Source organism: Leuresthes tenuis, unplaced genomic scaffold (genome assembly GCF_036924035.1).
Source record: "Leuresthes tenuis unplaced genomic scaffold, fLeuTen1.0.hap1 SCAF_16, whole genome shotgun sequence".
NCBI classification, from domain to species: Eukaryota; Metazoa; Chordata; class Actinopteri; order Atheriniformes; family Atherinopsidae; genus Leuresthes; species Leuresthes tenuis.
This window is the reverse complement of record NW_027325370.1, coordinates 2,341,922-2,361,418: the sequence shown is the minus strand read 5'-3', so window position 1 is coordinate 2,361,418 and position 19,497 is coordinate 2,341,922. Positions and strand designations below refer to the sequence as shown.

Here is a 19,497-nt window from a genome sequence, read left to right as displayed (position 1 = left end):
GTTTGTGACAACATCTGCACTTAAATGAACCAAATAACAGCTAAAACGTGAATAATAAAGTCTTTCTGCACTTCCTTCTATGCCTGCACCCTATCTCTACTCTGTCCCCTCTGACAGAGTCGGACTCCTGGGTTCCTTCTATGTAGCTTATTGTTAGCTTTTTATAGAGCTGTTATATCTTCATTTGTAAGTCGCTTTGGATAAAAGCGTCTGATAAATACAGAAATATAAACTCTATGCTTGACAGAATAGTTCATAACACATTTTTCTGCAGTTATCTCAGTTTTACTCGGACTTTAAGGTCAATATTGAGAATCCTGGCACCCAAAAGAAAATCCTCGGTGCAAGTAGGACCCGAAAATTAGCCAAAATTCTACAAGAAAAGGTCACATTTTGTCTAAAAATGGATTTGTCAACCAACATTTCACAATGATGTGGTTGATGATGCGCCTTTGTGACAACATCTGCACTGAAATGAACCAAATAACAGCTAAAAGGTGAATAATAAAGTCTTTCTGCACTTCCTTCTATGCCTGCACCCTATCTCTACTCTGTCCCCTCTGACAGAGTCGGACTCCTGGGTTCCTTCTATGTAGCTTATTGTTAGCTTTTTATAAAGCTGTTATATCTTCATTTGTAAGTCGCTTTGGATAAAAGCGTCTGATAAATACAGAAACATTTTCTATCCAACGGAGGCGGCGTGTGCGTGAATCAGCAACCAAACACATCAACACGGTGACAGCATGAAGCCGGAGAGATCTTCCTCACAGGAACCTGTTAAAGCTGAACATTTTGACCTCAACACGAGAAAAAAAACGTCCATAAGGCCTCAAACACGCCATAAACATGCAGCCGTAAGCTGTGGGTCCAATAGTCCGATCAGAGCCGCCTGAATCCTCCAAATCCAAAGGAAAGGAGCCGCGATGCTTCCTGAACGCCTAGGAAACGCCTTCATGAGAGATGCTGAGGTAGCATTTTATTTGATCTCTGAAGCGTTTTTCATGGATCAACAGGATAAAGTCTCTGAAGCACGTCTGCAGAATACTTATTGAACGCATTTCAGAGCAGATCGGAGCCGTGTGTCGTCTTTAAGACACTTTAAACCTGAACGAGCTCAAGGGAAACAGACCGTTTCACCCTCAGACTCGTCCAACTAGAGCTGTTATATCTTCATTTGTAAGTCTCTTTGGATAAAAGCGTCTGATAAATACAGAAACAGAAACATTCAATACATCTTCTTTCAGCTATTTTCAGTTAAATGTGTCTCAGTTACGAACATCTGGCTGGTTCTACCAGTGATGTCACCACTTACACTCCACCCTGTATTTCTCCATGTCCTGGACCTCCGCGATGCTCTCTCTGAGGTCGGAGGTGAAACGCGCTCGGTCCTGCTGGCTCGGCGCGGTGAAGACGATCAGCACCTTCCTTTCTCCTCCGGGGTTCGCCGACGTCAGCCGGATGCCGTGAGGGTAGTCTGAGTAACACACAAACGCACAACATCTGCATATCAGGGTGGAGACACCAGAGGTCAGAAAACATCTCTGCGGCCGGTGTTTGACATCAAGCTTTTATTTTCCTGATTAAGAGTCCTTCCATTTAAATATCTCCTCCTTTTGGCATTTTACATGCAGGGATTTAAGCATTAATGTGTTTCTTTTGGCCAGGAACACAATTTGAAGACTCTCGAAACATCAAATCTCACCCAGAGTCTGTTTTGTGTGACATGAATTTAAAATATTTGACTGACTGTCTCTCATGTTCCCACCAAGCTTTTAGCTTGAAGCTAAATGCTAAGATTAGCATTTAGCTCCACTTCTTTTCTGTGTCTTTCCTTGTTTTATTAAACTTTGTTTCTCTGGTGTCGACACCAGCAACAATGGAACGTTTTTAATCTGCTTTGAAATGATGAATATCTTCTGTTTCTTAGCTTCAGGCCTTTATTGGAAAGTTTCTCAACAGGAAATTAGAGCAGAGAGAGGGGGGAAGGACTCAAACCGGTGACGGCTGCATGGAGGAGCTTCAGCCTCTGTTTATGGGACGCCTTAACAACCAGATGATGAATATCTTCAGCTCAAATGTAAAAAGACATAAACTTGTTGACTGTTTCCAAATGCAGAGAAAACAATAGAAAAAAACCCTTTTCCAGCAGGAAATCCGTCAGGCCGAGCCCCGATATCCGGAAACATTTCATATTTATATTCAGCTTTATCTCACAGAGGTTGTTTTCACACTTTTCAGAGTATAATTGGCCAGTTTTTAGTGGCCTGATCAGGCCAGCTGCTGTCCTTGTTGTGTTCTTTGGATGTGAGAAACTGTTTTAGGCTCGGATCTAATGTACCAGACCTATCTGCTCCAATAGAGATGTTCTGTCTGACCCAGTTGTTTATGTCATTCTAAGGTCTTGGACCATTTAAGGTCATCGATTGTGCAGAATGAGCAGAGTGGAAAAGTACCAGCTAGGAACAGAGGTTATTTAGGAAAATACAGAATATGAATTTATAATGTCTAAGATCAAAGCCAATTATAACAGGCTCATGTAAACCGGCTCCTTTTTGGTGTGATTTTTCCTGGACTGGATGACTCCACCAGAGGGAACATCACCAAACTCAGACTTTACAGAACTTCCAGATGAGCAGGATGAAAACAACGAACAATGAGACAAGGAAGGAGGTCGATGTGCTGAGATCAGAGTAGCACAGAGAGTATTTAAGGCTCTGAAATCAAGGACATTGGAGCATTATCTGCTCACATTTAGCCCCACGCTGGCTCCACCGGTCACCTTCAAGCTGCCGCTCATCTCTGAGGCTTCCACAGCTCGCAGGTCTCCATCATAGAGCACATGCGACTCGAAGCGAGGACGCCACTGCTTTGCAGACATAAAAACGGCAGCTGAAGTGACCTCTTATAGCATGCTAACAAATACAGGAAAATCTTTAAGCTAATAGAGCTTTTTAACATGATTTCACACCCAGTTCATTAATCAGGAGATGGTAACTTTGGTAACTTATCTTTGTCAGTCACATCTGATATGGCCTGATATTCTATTCTATTCTATTCTATTCTATTCTATTTTATTTTATTTTATTTTATTTTATTTTATTTTATTTTATTTTATTTTATTTTATTTTATTTTATTATATTATATTATATTATATTATATTATATTATATTATATTATATTATATTATATTATATTATATTATATTATATTATATTATTTTATTTTATTTTATTTTATATTATATTATATTATATTATATTATATTATATTATATTATAGATTATATTATATTATATTATATTATATTATATTATATTATATTTTAGATTAGATTAGATTCAACTTTATTACATCCTGATCTTCTTATCTCTAAAAAAAATAAAAAAGGGAGGGATAGTTTGGTTAAAACTTACACAGTCCGTGGTGTCGAATATTTGTTTGTCAGTTAAGAGCCCGGCAAAGGGAAGGTAGTCAGAGTTCAGCAAACAATGAATGATATGATTTGGTATCAAGGTGACATGCTGAACTGGCAAAGTATAAAGAGGACACTACAGTCAGCAGCTTTCTGTAAAGGGATTGGATAGATGGTAGAGGTGGGGGGTTGTTTAGAAAAGAGTCATCCCCCAGACTGTCTGCACTTTATTTCCCCTTTATTCTTCTTTCTATACAGTAACCAGTTATCATTTGAGTTAATGGGAATTAATACAACCTGTTTCACCTTATTGCACAAAGTACTGAGACAACGAAATGCAGTTAGCATCCAACCAGAAGTGCAAAACAGCAGTAAAAGTGGGTAAAGTGCAGAGAATGTCAAGTGAATTCAGTGAATAAATGCGATACAGTACTAACAGCTCAGTTTGGAGGTGATTTCCATTAGATTTTTATGGGTATGAGGTGTTTATGGGCCATGGCTCCACAGAAAGCAGAGAGGAAAACAAACAGCTCGGGCCAGAAGAAAGATAAGTGAGAATCAGAGTAAAAATGAGCCATCCTGACCTTAACTGCTCCACAGAACATAACAAACAGCACCACAAGTGCTTATTTTCATTTAAAATGATCTCTATGGTACAGCAAAGACTCTCTGTTCATAAATCCTACATTTCTGACATGAACGGCAGCATTTAGCAGCAGCTTTAATGTGTTCTGTGGTCAGATTCAGGTGTTCTGTGGTCACTTTAATGTGTTCTGTGGTCACTTTAATGTGTTCTGTGGTCAGATTCAGGTGTTCTGTGGTCACTTTAATGTGTTCTGTGGTCACTTTAATGTGTTCTGTGGTCAGATTCAGGTGTTCTGTGGTCACTTTAATGTGTTCTGTGGTCACTTTAATGTGTTCTGTGGTCAGATTCAGGTGTTCTGTGGTCACTTTAATGTGTTCTGTGGTCAGATTCAGGTGTTCTGTGGTCAGATTCAGGTGTTCTGTGGTCAGATTCAGGTGTTCTGTGGTCACTTTAATGTGTTCTGTGGTCAGATTCAGGTGTTCTGTGGTCAGATTCAGGTGTTCTGTGGTCACTTTAATGTGTTCTGTGGTCAGATTCAGGTGTTCTGTGGTCAGATTCAGGTGTTCTGTGGTCAGATTCAGGTGTTCTGTGGTCACTTTAATGTGTTCTGTGGTCAGATTCAGGTGTTCTGTGGTCACTTTAATGTGTTCTGTGGTCAGATTCAGGTGTTCTGTGGTCACTTTAATGTGTTCTGTGGTCAGATTCAGGTGTTCTGTGGTCACTTTAATGTGTTCTGTGGTCAGATTCAGGTGTTCTGTGGTCAGATTCAGGTGTTCTGTGGTCACTTTAATGTGTTCTGTGGTCAGATTCAGGTGTTCTGTGGTCACTTTAATGTGTTCTGTGGTCAGATTCAGGTGTTCTGTGGTCAGATTCAGGTGTTCTGTGGTCAGATTCAGGTGTTCTGTGGTCAGATTCAGGTGTTCTGTGGTCACTTTAATGTGTTCTGTGGTCAGATTCAGGTGTTCTGTGGTCACTTTAATGTGTTCTGTGGTCAGATTCAGGTGTTCTGTGGTCACTTTAATGTGTTCTGTGGTCAGATTCAGGTGTTCTGTGGTCAGATTCAGGTGTTCTGTGGTCACTTTAATGTGTTCTGTGGTCAGATTCAGGTGTTCTGTGGTCACTTTAATGTGTTCTGTGGTCAGATTCAGGTGTTCTGTGGTCACTTTAATGTGTTCTGTGGTCAGATTCAGGTGTTCTGTGGTCACTTTAATGTGTTCTGTGGTCAGATTCAGGTGTTCTGTGGTCACTTTAATGTGTTCTGTGGTCAGATTCAGGTGTTCTGTGGTCAGATTCAGGTGTTCTGTGGTCACTTTAATGTGTTCTGTGGTCAGATTCAGGTGTTCTGTGGTCACTTTAATGTGTTCTGTGGTCAGATTCAGGTGTTCTGTGGTCACTTTAATGTGTTCTGTGGTCAGATTCAGGTGTTCTGTGGTCAGATTCAGGTGTTCTGTGGTCACTTTAATGTGTTCTGTGGTCAGATTCAGGTGTTCTGTGGTCACTTTAATGTGTTCTGTGGTCAGATTCAGGTGTTCTGTGGTCACTTTAATGTGTTCTGTGGTCAGATTCAGGTGTTCTGTGGTCACTTTAATGTGTTCTGTGGTCAGATTCAGGTGTTCTGTGGTCACTTTAATGTGTTCTGTGGTCAGATTCAGGTGTTCTGTGGTCAGATTCAGGTGTTCTGTGGTCAGATTCAGGTGTTCTGTGGTCACTTTAATGTGTTCTGTGGTCAGATTCAGGTGTTCTGTGGTCACTTTAATGTGTTCTGTGGTCACTTTAATGTGTTCTGTGGTCACTTTAATGTGTTCTGTGGTCAGATTCAGGTGTTCTGTGGTCACTTTAATGTGTTCTGTGGTCAGATTCAGGTGTTCTGTGGTCACTTTAATGTGTTCTGTGGTCACTTTAATGTGTTCTGTGGTCAGATTCAGGTGTTCTGTGGTCACTTTAATGTGTTCTGTGGTCAGATTCAGGTGTTCTGTGGTCAGATTCAGGTGTTCTGTGGTCACTTTAATGTGTTCTGTGGTCAGATTCAGGTGTTCTGTGGTCACTTTAATGTGTTCTGTGGTCAGATTCAGGTGTTCTGTTGTCACTTTAATGTGTTCTGTGGTCACTTTAAGGTGTTCTGTGGTCAGATTCAGGTGTTCTGTGGTCAGATTCAGGTGTTCTGTGGTCAGATTCAGGTGTTCTGTGGTCACTTTAATGTGTTCTGTGGTCACTTTAATGTGTTCTGTGGTCAGATTCAGGTGTTCTGTGGTCAGATTCAGGTGTTCTGTGGTCACTTTAATGCGTTCTGTGGTCAGATTCAGGTGTTCTGTGGTCACTTTAATGTGTTCTGTGGTCACTTTAAGGTGTTCTGTGGTCAGATTCAGGTGTTCTGTGGTCAGATTCAGGTGTTCTGTGGTCACTTTAATGTGTTCTGTGGTCACTTTAATGTGTTCTGTGGTCAGATTCAGGTGTTCTGTGGTCAGATTCAGGTGTTCTGTGGTCACTTTAATGTGTTCTGTGGTCAGATTCAGGTGTTCTGTGGTCAGATTCAGGTGTTCTGTGGTCACTTTAATGTGTTCTGTGGTCAGATTCAGGTGTTCTGTGGTCAGATTCAGGTGTTCTGTGGTCACTTTAATGTGTTCTGTGGTCACTTTAATGTGTTCTGTGGTCAGATTCAGGTGTTCTGTGGTCACTTTAATGTGTTCTGTGGTCAGATTCAGGTGTTCTGTGGTCAGATTCAGGTGTTCTGTGGTCAGATTCAGGTGTTCTGTGGTCACTTTAATGTGTTCTGTGGTCACTTTAATGTGTTCTGTGGTCAGATTCAGGTGTTCTGTGGTCACTTTAATGTGTTCTGTGGTCAGATTCAGGTGTTCTGTGGTCAGATTCAGGTGTTCTGTGGTCACTTTAATGTGTTCTGTGGTCAGATTCAGGTGTTCTGTGGTCAGATTCAGGTGCCGACTTTAAAGGCTTCATCCTTCTCTTCTTTTTATTTCCTTCCTCATCACAATCTTTTAAGCTCTCTTGTGCTTGTTGGTGTAAAACTTGTTAAATATTAAGACTACGGTGAAAAAAGAGCATATCATAAAGCTGTGACTGCTGACCTCTGATCAGCCGCTGAGTGCAGGAAGCTGACTCACACACACCCACACAGCTGATACATGATGGTGCTGATGAATCATGTGGGACAATCTGTCCCGGTCGCAGCCATCAGAGGCCTGCCAGGTCCCATTTAGCTCAAACTGCTGAACCAGAACTGTCATCAACAACAACAACTAACCAGCTGAACGAGCCCTGAGACGACGATGCGGATCCTTCAAGTTGTTCGAGCACGAGGCCGAAATGTTGGCTGTTAATGTGATGCAATCCAACATAATGTTATGCAACCAAGTTATTGTTATTATTGCATAATTCAGCTTCTTTCTTTGGTTTCCAGCCCACTCTTCCATCGTGTCATAATGTGTTTTTGATCATTTAACATAACTGTAGGATCTGGAAACCCTAAAAGTTGGGATGTTGCAGTGATTCTTTTTATCTGAGCAGCTTCATTTGATTTGTTTTTAAATATTTAGTTTTGCATTTTAGGTCTGAGACATATTCTAAAAAGAAAAAAAACACAAAAAGAAGTTTTGAATTTAGTTCAAACTGATGTTTGTAGCCCTGATCTGGTCCTAAAGCAGCCTCCATCACAGAGTAGAGGAGAGTTTGGAGACTCAGGAGGAAATAAAAGGTTTTGGACAGAATAATACCCAAAAAGGCCGTGACCGCTGCTGGGCTGCAGCAGAAGAGAAACACGGAGATGCACTTCAGACTCTCCCTGAAAGGTATCAGCCGGGGTCGCATCAGAGAAGTGCACGACCCCGACGTGCAGCCAGCAGCGATCCTGCAGGGAAACAGCCAGATGATTGTGGTTCTGCCACATCAAACGCAGCCTTTTGTGAAGTGGTGGTGATTTCTGAAATCCCTGTGAGTGGCGTTCTGTTAACAGGCGCCGAGGCAGATCTGAAACGCCACCGACTCCAACCTGCCGCACAGATCTGAGAGCCAACTCCTTCCTGCTGAAGTGGAAGCTTTAAACAACACGAACGGTACAACTGATGAGGAATATTTCAGATGAATCCAGCAGAAAGTTGCCTTCTTTATCAGCTCTAAAGTGGAAAGAAAGTCGTGATATTTTGCATATGAGCAGCAGTTTATTCAACCTTCGACTGCAAAGACTCTCAGATATACGCTCCACGGTTTTAACGATTTATCCTAAAAAGTCCCAATAAAAATGAATGGATGTGAGATTCAAAGCTGGACTGTATTTAGAGCTTTTTTAGTCTCGTTGAGCACTCAAAAAGCCACATTTTTACCGTGTTTACAGGCTGCACGGAGCTTTTTTCCTGTCTCACACACAGTCACAGACAGCTGCTCCTCCTCCAGCTCTTATATTAATCTATGTATTATATTAATCTATGTATTATATTAATACTAAGTATCTACCATGTTTGCCACAGTTGTTACTGCAGGTTAAAGACTCCAAATTTTAAGAGAAAACCTGAATCAGAGTTTCAGAGGCTGCATTTTTCACTGTTTGACAGAAAATCTTATGTCCTGTCGCAATGATAGTCAACGTTTAGATCTGTAAATAACATACGCAGAGGAGAAATTATATATATATATATATATATATGTTATTATTATATAAATGGGAATATTTCACATGGTCAAACTGTAGAATGTGTTTAATTTACAGCACTTTAACCGGAAAAATCCCTCAAATAATCACAAAACTGAAGACTTTCCAAGACTTAAGATATTTATGTGGATGACATCATATATACCTGAGCTGTAGGACTAAAAGAGTTTCTTCCCTTAAGAAACAGCTTTTCCAGACAAAGTTTGAGTGAATTTTCAGTCCTTAACACCAGAAGGCTTCCTCACTGAGTCTCTTTCTCCTTCTTCCTTTCCTTTAAAACACACACAGTATGTTTTAGAAGCTTATCCTTTGCTCTCCTTTGATGGAACATATTAGAAAAATAACTTTAAAATCGGTCCATCTTCTGTCTGCGGCACCTCGGACCCGTTAAGGATCCTTTCCCGACTCTGAGGAGCACCTTTCATGATCTAGTTGCTATTCTTCTGTGTTGTTTGACTGCTGACTTGTTGCAACCAGGTTCAGAGACGCTGTTCGAGCTCTAAAGCGACTGCTCCGACATTTCTAAGACAATAATTAACAACTTATTCCAAAAAGCCAGCCCCCGAAACATGAAGCCATGCATGTTCAGAGTCAGACTGTTACTGAAATTCAACAGTAAGTCTAATTTCCTGCTGCAGCATCCAGTTTCCACACTTTAGACTTCTTTCTGACTCAAAATGTGACCGTATGAGAGCAGCAGCGCCTTGCAGAGCTCAGGCTGCAGATCTGTGCCGTTAGCAGATGAGATTTCATCTTCAAAACCAGGTTTTCTAATCGAGAGTCGATCCTTTCCCCACAATGGGAACCTCAACTCCTCAGCTTCTTATTTTTCCACCACAACTTCTTCAGAAATGGCTCATTCTAGATCAAAATGACACTTTGAATGTGCATGCAGATCTTTTAATGACGCACAGCCGGTTTGGAGCTGAGAAACATCTGAAACAGCAACGACTTCAACTGCTGCGTGCACATGCACACGCACACGCACGTCCATACGAGTGTGTCAACGTCATCTTGAAAGAGGCCCCGTGTTCAGAGGGATTCAGACTCCTTTAAAACAGGCGGGTGGTGCTTTTGGGTGGTGTAATAAGCACTTTTCTATAGACCGGGACAGCCTTACATTGAAGGAAAAGCTGGCAGACGAACGTCTTTGGAGAGAGAAGTAACGACAGGTGATGCCAAGTGATGATTAACAGATTGTTGAGGACATTTCCAACTGGGACAGACTCTCGTTTTCATCCCCGTTCCAGAACCAAACTATAATGTCTCGCCTTGACCAAACAGAGGCATGCTGGGTAACATTAACGCATTTTCCCCCAATTAAAAAAGCCCTGTCTCATAATTACGATGTGCTTTTTTTCCTCCTGATAGCTTCCTGATCTTTGGGGACTACCACTCATGTCAGAACAAGTGTTGTGTTCTGTTTGTTCTCTTCTGCAGCTCCGTCTGCATCCATGTGCATCAAGAGTCATTCAAACTGTGCTCAGATTGGACAGTTTGAGAAGAAGAGCTTCAGCGGTGCAGGACAGGAGTTTGTGCTGATTAACACGGATCATCAGCTTCCTACTCATACTCCGTCATTTTAAAGGTAACACACACATAAAATCCCTTCTTCCTGCTCCTGGGAGCACATATTAGAGTGTCTGAAGTCACCAGCAGGTGTACAACTCCCCAAAAACACAACCCTGGTACTTCTTTAGTTCCCCTAAAGGATGGAGACTCCACCCTGAAGACAGACTGTTAAAAATAAGGGCGAGGGAAGAGCCACGATGCTTAAACCAACAGGCATTTCAACCACAGCCGGCCTCATACATCTCAGGGCAGAATATGTCACCTTTAGGCCTGACTTTCATCAGGTTGCAGACACACGGCCCAGTTATAAACGACTGTGTGAGGCTTTCAGAGGCGGCCCAGCACTGACTTTCTGGATATTTTGGGGCAGTCTGTGGGGGAGGAGCTAAAGCCAGTGAGAAAGGCAGGATTAATGAGCTCAGAAAGAAACTGTGTTGTTCATCCTGAAACATCCCATAGTTCTGCTGCTATAGGCCCAGCCTGCTGGGGGACCTCATCTGTCACACCTTTCCTCACTTTGCTCTCTTTTTCCCCCTGTTTAACTTCTCAAATGATTTTATGTCCATGTGACATTATTGTGGTTATTAACTTGTGTTTCCCTGTTCCAGCAGGTATCCTTTGAATGGTTTTATGGTGTTTTTCCCCCCTCTTTTCCCTCTTTTCTGTCTTCTCAAACCCCAGCTGGTCGAGGCGGATGGACACCCTTCCTGGTTCTGGTTCTGCCAGAGGTTTCTTCCTGAGTCTGGTTCTGTCAGAGGTTTCTTCCTGGTTCTGCCAGAGGTTTCTTCCTGGTCCTGGTTCTGCCAGAGGTTTCTTCCTGGTTCTGGTTCTGCCAGAGGTTTCTTCCTGGTTCTGGTTCTGCCAGAGGTTTCTTCCTGAGTCTTCTTCCTGGTTCTGGTTCTGCGAGAGGTTTCTTCCTGGTTCTGCCAGAGGTTTCTTCCTGGTTCTGGTTCTGCCAGAGGGTTCTTCCTGGTTCTGGTTCTGCCAGAGGTTTCTTCCTGGTTCTGGTTCTGCCAGAGGTTTCTTCCTGGTTCTGGTTCTGCCAGAAGTTTCTTCCTGGTTCTGGTTCAGCCAGAGGTTTCTTCCTGGTTCTGGTTCTGCCAGAGGTTTCTTCCTGGTTCTGGTTCTGCCAGAGGTTTCTTCCTGTTAAAGGGAGTCGTTCCTTTCCACAGTCCCTCAGGCTCAGGACGGGAGATTGGACTGAAGACCAGTTTCGGTCCAATCTGTTGGTTTCCTTAGCTAGGATATTATTTTTGAATTGGCTCCATATGAATTAATTGGATTATGATTACAATGAATTGAATTCCAATTGGCTTGAATTGGACTTTATTACTTAAGTGCCTTGAGATGACAATTGTTGTAATCTGGCGCTATTTAAATAAAGTTGAATTGAATTGAATTGAATTCAGAGACCCATTCTCCATTTTCAACCCATACATGTGTTGTCGTCACTCCTAAACAGGAAGCAGGGGATGCTGCGGTTGACAGTAACCATGGCGATGAGGCAAAAAGCCGTACGGTTCAGTTGGTCCGAACAAAAAGAGAAGCAGCTGACTGCACTATGGCAACAGCACGAATGTTTCTGCATTTAAAAATGCAGCCGTGGCTCAAAGCTGCTTATCAGTCCACTTCATTGTTGTTAGGAATTTCCACCAGGTGCATGATGGGAAATGATGTCAGAAAACTCCAGCTATGGTCTTGTGAATAATGACTCAGTGCATAATCTTCAGTCTGTGATCTAAAACTCTGTGACGTTGTGTTTAGCTGCGAGAGGACGAGGAAGTTAGTCTCAAAAGTCTTTTTCTTGTTTTTTAAAGTTGCCGAGTGTCCGGGAGGCTTTAGTTTTCTTAAAATAGCTCCCAACTAAAGGAGCAGGTAAAGCAAAGTGTTGTGGGTGGGCTGCCTGCACCTCCCACAGATCTGATGAGAACTGTGCATCCTTCATAGTGACATTGTGTTTTTTAGGGGAATTCTTAATCAAATGTCCAAAAGATTAGCTGTAAGATGGGTGGCTGCAGAAACTGAGCACATCCGTGGCCCTGAGTGGGTGAGGCGCAGTGTGTCTCCTGCATGTGTTCGGCTTGGAAACGGTGGGGTAAAAATAGAGCTGAGCGAAAAACAAATAAGGGACATAAGAAAGAAAATGCAGAGCAGATGGAGAGAGCAGATGGAGGGAACGAGAGTGGGCAGAAGAGAGGAAGAGCGGTGCTTACAGGTGTTCTGGAAAGTGTGGACCTGCATGTCAACCAGAGGAAACGACTGCCTGAAACTGTACGTCACCGAGGTCTTCTTCTTCTGGAAGATCTTCGTCACCTGAAGAAGGAGAGAGCGAAACCAGAAAAGTTCACTTTGTTCATTTGGAGGTGATGCATTTCTAAAGAGAGAACATCGGGATGTTTCTGCAGGCTTTTATAAAAGATAAAAGATGTAGAAAATGTTCTTTTAAAGCGTTTAAATCATCACAGGCTGCATATAAATTACAAAACAAAGAATTTTACAACCATCTCCATCTCAGACACTGTGTCTATACTAAAATGGATACTTTAAATCATTAGAAAAGACTCTTTCAGATCGTCTTAATATCTGAAAGCAGATATTCCTACGGAAAATATGGGAGACCCAGTTGAAAACAACGATAGACAGTGAAATATGGGAGGAAATCTTACTTTTACCATCGAAAATATCCATATGTAACAGATTCAGAGAAATGCAGTAAAATATTTTACAGAATGTTTCTATTTCTCCAAATATGTGCAGTAAAAATACAGCAGGGGCCTCTCCAAACTGCCCAAAATGTAAAAGTATTTTAGGGAGAAGCTTTCCCTGCCTCTGGGGATGTTATGATATCAGATTATATTTCACGGTCAGAATGACCTTTTTACAGCAAAGTTTGGCAAAGTGTTCGTTGTATTCATACAAAGCCAGTTAAAAAAATAGTTTCCAGTTCAGGAAACCAACAGATTGCAAAGTTAAGCTCAACTTACAAGTCATGAAAGTAACTTTAATCACCTGAATGCATCGAGTATCTTTCTCCCTCCAGGTGACAGATTTACACTTTAAAAGCTTTAAAAGCTTTAAAATCTCAGCACAAAGACTCAAAGTTACAGAGGATTCGTTCCTTTCTGCTCTCCTCTCGATAGCGAATCTGTTGGGGAGGATTTGTGAGTGATGCGTGCCGGTTACCATGAGCAGGTCGTTGAACAGGAAGACTTCTCTCTGATGGACGCCGCTCCTCTGAGCTCTGTTTGGATCGGGAACCTCGAACAGCTGACAGCAGCACACCAGCCTGCGATGAGGCAGCGACAGAACCTGCAAAACATGTTTCTGCATCATTTACCAGGACGCTTTCCAGCTGAACCACAATCCCTGAAAGAAAATGTCCTTCTCTGTTTTCAGTCACCAGTGAAGGTTCTGTAAATAAGATTTAATTTCTCTGCTTTAACAACTTTTAATGCTGCAACAATAACTGTCCCCACAGCATGAATAACACAAGAAGATAAGTGCAGCTCCTGCATAATGAGGAAAAAACAACAGTTTTATGCAACCTGCACCAGGAACAATCTGCATTTAGCGTTTTGTTGTTGAAATAGAATCATGGAGGTAATTTTAATCCTGTTTATAATCTGAGCTAAATTGGTTTAAATGAGTTTAAATCAGAAACAGCCGGGATGAAAAAAAGCTAATTTATAATTCAATTCAACCTTCATTTCAATGCAGACAATATAACCTTATAAAATATATTTCATGTTTTGTCTCATCAACCTAATTTAATTTGTTAATAAATTTGTAAATGAGCTGTGCTGCAGCGGCGGTCGTTGATGACATCATCGCAGTGCTGCAGCGGCGGGCGTTGATGACGTCATCGCAGTGCTGCAGCGGCGGGCGTTGATGACATCATCCCAGTAGACGAGTGTGTAGAAAGCCCTCTATAAGCCCCCCGATAGCCGCCAATAACAACAACACAGCAGCTATGAGCTAACAGAGCTATAGCACACGTTCATTCATTCATTCTTCTTAAAGTATTGGTGAAATAAAGACAGATAATGCCTTATTTAGAGGCTGCATCCTCTAAGCCCCGTTCACTCCGTTATATGGATCTCCAGTTATCTAAATATCTTAAGAAGGACGCCGACTTTCACCAAACTGTTCTCAGTGAGTAGATGAACGTATTTCATGCCAGAAATAAGGTCTATGTTTGAAAATACCGGAGTACTGAGATTTTACAGCAACATATGCTGCCTTCAAGGCCACATCTTTTCCTGGGACGTCCAAGCATTGTTCAAGCAGACCATGGAAAACCACATTCTGCCACATTCCAAAGGCCTGGCTGAGGAAGAAGAGGTACGGGTGCTGGACTGGCTGCCTGCAGTCCTGACCTGTCCCCAGCAGAGAAACAACCACCCCCCCGCACTGCGGCACACCTTAAGACCTGTTTAAGGAGGAATGGGACAAAATAACAGCTGGAACTCTGCATCACCTGGTTTCCTCAGAGTCAGAACGGCTTTAAGTGTTGGCAGAAGGAAACAAAGTGGGAAAAGATTCACTGACTTTATGGGATGCTGCAGGTCTGAGGTGTAGAAATGATGTTTGTTCACAGATTAAATGAAGCTGAACAGGAAACTTCTTGGGTTAATTTTGTCTGTCTGACATGAAATAAAAGTCAAAGTAAATGTAGGATTTACTTCTAAATATGATTATTTTTCTGTTTTTTTCTGATTTATTTCATTTAGTATTTTCCATATTTCCTTTTCTGATTTAAGGTTTAGTTTACAGCAAAGTTGAAATAGAATAAAGTGCAAAATGATACCTGATGTCTGCTTTATTTTAACAACTTGGTGGCATATAGTAACTCCTCAGTGGATTTAATTCTCAGTTGGAGCAGCTGCATCAGTCTCAATGCTCCAGTTGCTCATTTGTTGCTGTTTTTCTGTCACTAAGAGTAAAGAATGTGGGCAGTTTAGGATGCTGACTCCATTTGAATCAGCCAGTTTTTCTCAAATGGCTATAAACAGCTGGAAATGGAGAGTTTGGAGACTCAGGAGTTCACAGGTGAAACGAAGCTGATGAGACTAAACAGGAAACTTCTTGGGTTAATTCTGTCTGTCTGACATGAAATAAAAGTCAAAGTAAATGTAGGATTTACTTCTAAATCTGATTATTTTTGTTCACCGGTGAAACGAAGCTGATGAGATGATCTTAAATGATCGGTTTCATGTAATTTGAAACGAAAGTAAAAATGATTGTTTTTAATCTCAACTTTCTCTGATTTGTTCTATAAATTCTAATCTATGTCTTCATCCCAGATTCTTTAAGATAAGTGATTATTTAAGCATTTATTCCAGTTTGTCGCGGTGTTGGAGCGTCTTACGGGCTTCTTGCCGACCACCATCCTCTCCACTGCTTGGACCTGGGACACGTGGTCGTCGTTGGTCCTCAGCTCCCACTTCTGGATCCGGCCGTAAATCGCCACCAGCAGGTCTCTGGGGATGTCCTGTCCGTTATCGACACCTGATGTGACACACAGTCGGGATGTAGGACCGAGCCACAGACAAACAGAAGCCAAACCGATGTCCCAGCTGAACTCAGACTTGTCTGATAGATACTGACGCAGTCCTACTGCCCCCCCCCCCCCCCCCATCTCTCCCAAGCTGATAACACCTCACTGCGCCTCCTCTTACATCAGACTCCAGCTGCTCTGCTGGTGGGCTCTTCCTGCACAGGCATGAAACTTATCTGATTAATTAAGAGAAAACAGGTGAAAACCTGCACATCCCTTCAAGCTTGAAGAGAAAATGTGCTTTTCTAAATCCAGCCTCTCCGATCTGCCGTGTGGAAATCTGATTTTCATGAGCGGTGACACCAGCCTGCAGCTCTCCCGCTCCTTTCGAGCCGGTTTAAAGACGTCCAGAACGCCTTCTTACTCTAAACTGATCTACTGACCCCGCAGGTTTTTAATGAAGTCCTCCAGCTTCATCTTCCTCTCCGGCTTCACGTTGGGGCTGTACATGTCCGTGTTGAGGAGGATGATGGCGAAGGCCAGGATGAAGATGGTGTCTGGGTTCTGGAACTGGCGGATCAGCACCGGGTTGCAGACACAGTATCGCTGACTGCAAAGAGAGAGAAAGGTAGGAGACGTGCAAACTTTCAGGATGTCCAAACCTGCAGCCAGCAGTGGTGTAGTACCTGAAGGCCTCCACCAGGCGCTCCACCCGCTGAGCTTCACCCTGAACTTTGATCTGAGCCTGGAACTTCCTCAGAGCGTCGTCCAGATCCATCCCGGAGAAGTCCATCTCATCCAGGACACAGCTGCACAGAGACAGAGGATCCAGGTCAGAGACGAGCCCCTGCAGTTCTGTTCCTGTCACAATAACTACGACACTTTCTCACTCAGCTAAAGTTAGTCAGGGTGGGGCTCCCCGTTCACACTCTGCAGCCTGGAAGCTGCACAAAGCCGAGCGAGGACACACTCAGCATTTTTCAGCTGATTCTGCACAAACCAAAGACTTTCAGAGCTTTGTCTCTTCTCCTCTGCAGCTGGGCCCACATCAGCTTTAACTAGTTTAACTGGTTCTGATGGGAAATGCACTGAAAGGGTTTAAAAAGCTTTTATTGCTCAAAAGAAAGCTGTGGAAGCCCCCTTTCTGCCTGTGACTGATTACGGTGATATTCCTTTCATTTGATTCGGTATAACTGAACCCTTTATTCCAAAGTCTCATTACTCATCACTGCGTTGCTGTTTATTGCAAAGATGGCGACTACCTGACTCCAGCCTTTCATTGGCTGAGCTTTGAATTATCACCAGCTGACAGAAGCTCTTTGCATCATCTTTTCCAAACTGGCCCAAAGGAAACAGCTTTTTAACTGTTCTGCCTGTTCAGTCTCTGTCTTCCTTACCTTCTGTGGTGTTTTCATTTCCTTCTAATAGTTATTTCTTGTAAAACTGTTTTCATTCTTTTCCACATCTCGTACCTCTGTGGGACCCCAGGCAGCTGAGGGATCTTTATGAGATTCCTTCAGCAGTTCTTACACCTCCTGATGCTCGTTAGATAAGATTTTATGAGCCATTCAAAGCTCATATCATCTTTTATTCTAATGCTCTTCTGCTTCTAAATGATTTGATCCACTAATGAACTAAAACTCTGCTTCTTCTCCAACTTCAAAGCTCTTCATCTGCAGCTCTTTTGTTGTCAAAACTCTCAAGAAAAACCCAAAAACTATCCGATAAGTTTAATCAGGAGATGTCATCGCTGCAACTCAAACTAACACCGCGCACATCTTGTTGTTTGAGTCACTGGAAACTTAAGATGAGAACAATAATAATAATATATTTTGTTCTCTCACCCTGAAGCTCACCAAACAAAGATAAATAAAATCATCTCGGTCCATTTTCTATGCCTGCTTAACTCAGCTGGAGGCAGAGTGCAGCTGGACGGGTCACCTGGCCATCACAGGGCCACACAGAGACCAACCAGACACACGACCGTGCACGCTACCGTGCACGCTCACTCCGAGGCTCAGTTTAGAGTCAGCAGGTAACCTGACAGCATGTTTCTGGGAGGAAGCCGGAGAACCCTGAGAGAACCGGAGAGAACCCACAGGGAGAAGATGCAGAGTCCACACAGAAAGAACCAGCTGGGTTTAGAACCAGAAAAGGAAAAAATAAGCCTAAAACAGTGATATTTTCTCACTTTATTTTTCACACGAATCATTTTGGGTGAATGAGATGCTGTAAAAAACCCTGAAATCCTCAGAGCTGCTTAGAAAGTTTCTGTAAAGCTGAAAAATGAGCCCACTGCATGGATCTGAAACGGTTTTAACAGCATCCAAGTTCATCTTTACTGAATCTGTTGGTGTGAGCTGCACCAGGATGGTTTTTAAACCATCAACTCTGCCCAAAAATCTGAATCAACTCACAGATTGGCTCAGCTGAACAGAAGATATCCTCATATTTAACTGGATGTCTTATCAGGACAGAAGATCTAAGATAAGATGGTCCAAACCCTGCTGTTATCAGGACAGAAGATCTAAGATAAGATGGTCCAAACCCTGCTGTTATCAGGACAGAAGATCTAAGATAAGATGGTCCAAACCCTGCTGTTATCAGGACAGAAGATCTAAGATAAGATGGTCCAAACCCTGCTGTTTTCAGGACAGAAGATCTAAGATAAGATGGTCCAAACCCTGCTGTTATCAGGACAGAAGATCTAAGATAAGATGGTCCAAACCCTGCTGTTATCAGGACAGAAGATCTAAGATAAGATGGTCCAAACCCTGCTGTTATCAGGACAGAAGATCTAAGATAAGATGGTCCAAACCCTGCTGTTATCAGGACAGAAGATCTAAGATAAGATGGTCCAAACCCTGCTGTTATCAGGACAGAAGATCTAAGATAAGATGGTCCAAACCCTGCTGTTATCAGGACAGAAGATCTAAGATAAGATGGTCCAAACCCTGCTGTTATCAGGACAGAAGATCTAAGATAAGATGGTCCAAACCCTGCTGTTATCAGGACAGAAGATCTAAGATAAGATGGTCCAAACCCTGCTGTTATCAGGACAGAAGATCTAAGATAAGATGGTCCAAACCCTGCTGTTATCAGGACAGAAGATCTAAGATAAGATGGTCCAAACCCTGCTGTTATCAGGACAGAAGATCTAAGATAAGATGGTCCAAACCCTGCTGTTATCAGGACAGAAGATCTAAGATAAGATGGTCCAAACCCTGCTGTTATCAGGACAGAAGATCTAAGATAAGATGGTCCAAACCCTGCTGTTATCAGGACAGAAGATCTAAGATAAGATGGTCCAAACCCTGCTGTTATCAGGACAGAAGATCTAAGATAAGATGGTCCAAACCCTGCTGTTATCAGGACAGAAGATCTAAGATAAGATGGTCCAAACCCTGCTGTTATCAGGACAGAAGATCTAAGATAAGATGGTCCAAACCCTGCTGTTATCAGGACAGAAGATCTAAGATAAGATGGTCCAAACCCTGCTGTTATCAGGACAGAAGATCTAAGATAAGATGGTCCAAACCCTGCTGTTATCAGGACAGAAGATCTAAGATAAGATGGTCCAAACCCTGCTGTTATCAGGACAGAAGATCTAAGATAAGATGGTCCAAACCCTGCTGTTATCAGGACAGAAGATCTAAGATAAGATGGTCCAAACCCTGCTGTTATCAGGACAGAAGATCTAAGATAAGATGGTCCAAACCCTGCTGTTATCAGGACAGAAGATCTAAGATAAGATGGTCCAAACCCTGCT

At 42.5% G+C, this 19,497-nt stretch overlaps 1 protein-coding gene across 1 annotated transcript in view; it reads right to left on the bottom strand.

Annotated features, from left to right (window-relative positions):
* LOC140271255 (IQ motif and SEC7 domain-containing protein 2-like) overlaps positions 1 to 19,497 on the bottom strand; it is a 212,153-nt gene that overhangs the window by 9,618 nt on the left and 183,038 nt on the right. Inside the window, exons 10-15 of the mRNA XM_072366383.1 lie at positions 16,415 to 16,537; positions 16,172 to 16,338; positions 15,600 to 15,739; positions 13,415 to 13,540; positions 12,445 to 12,544; positions 1,313 to 1,474 (exon numbers count right to left, since the gene is read on the bottom strand). Coding sequence (XP_072222484.1) covers positions 1,313 to 1,474; positions 12,445 to 12,544; positions 13,415 to 13,540; positions 15,600 to 15,739; positions 16,172 to 16,338; positions 16,415 to 16,537 — 818 coding nt within the window. The remainder of the gene's footprint in view (positions 1 to 1,312; positions 1,475 to 12,444; positions 12,545 to 13,414; positions 13,541 to 15,599; positions 15,740 to 16,171; positions 16,339 to 16,414; positions 16,538 to 19,497) is intronic.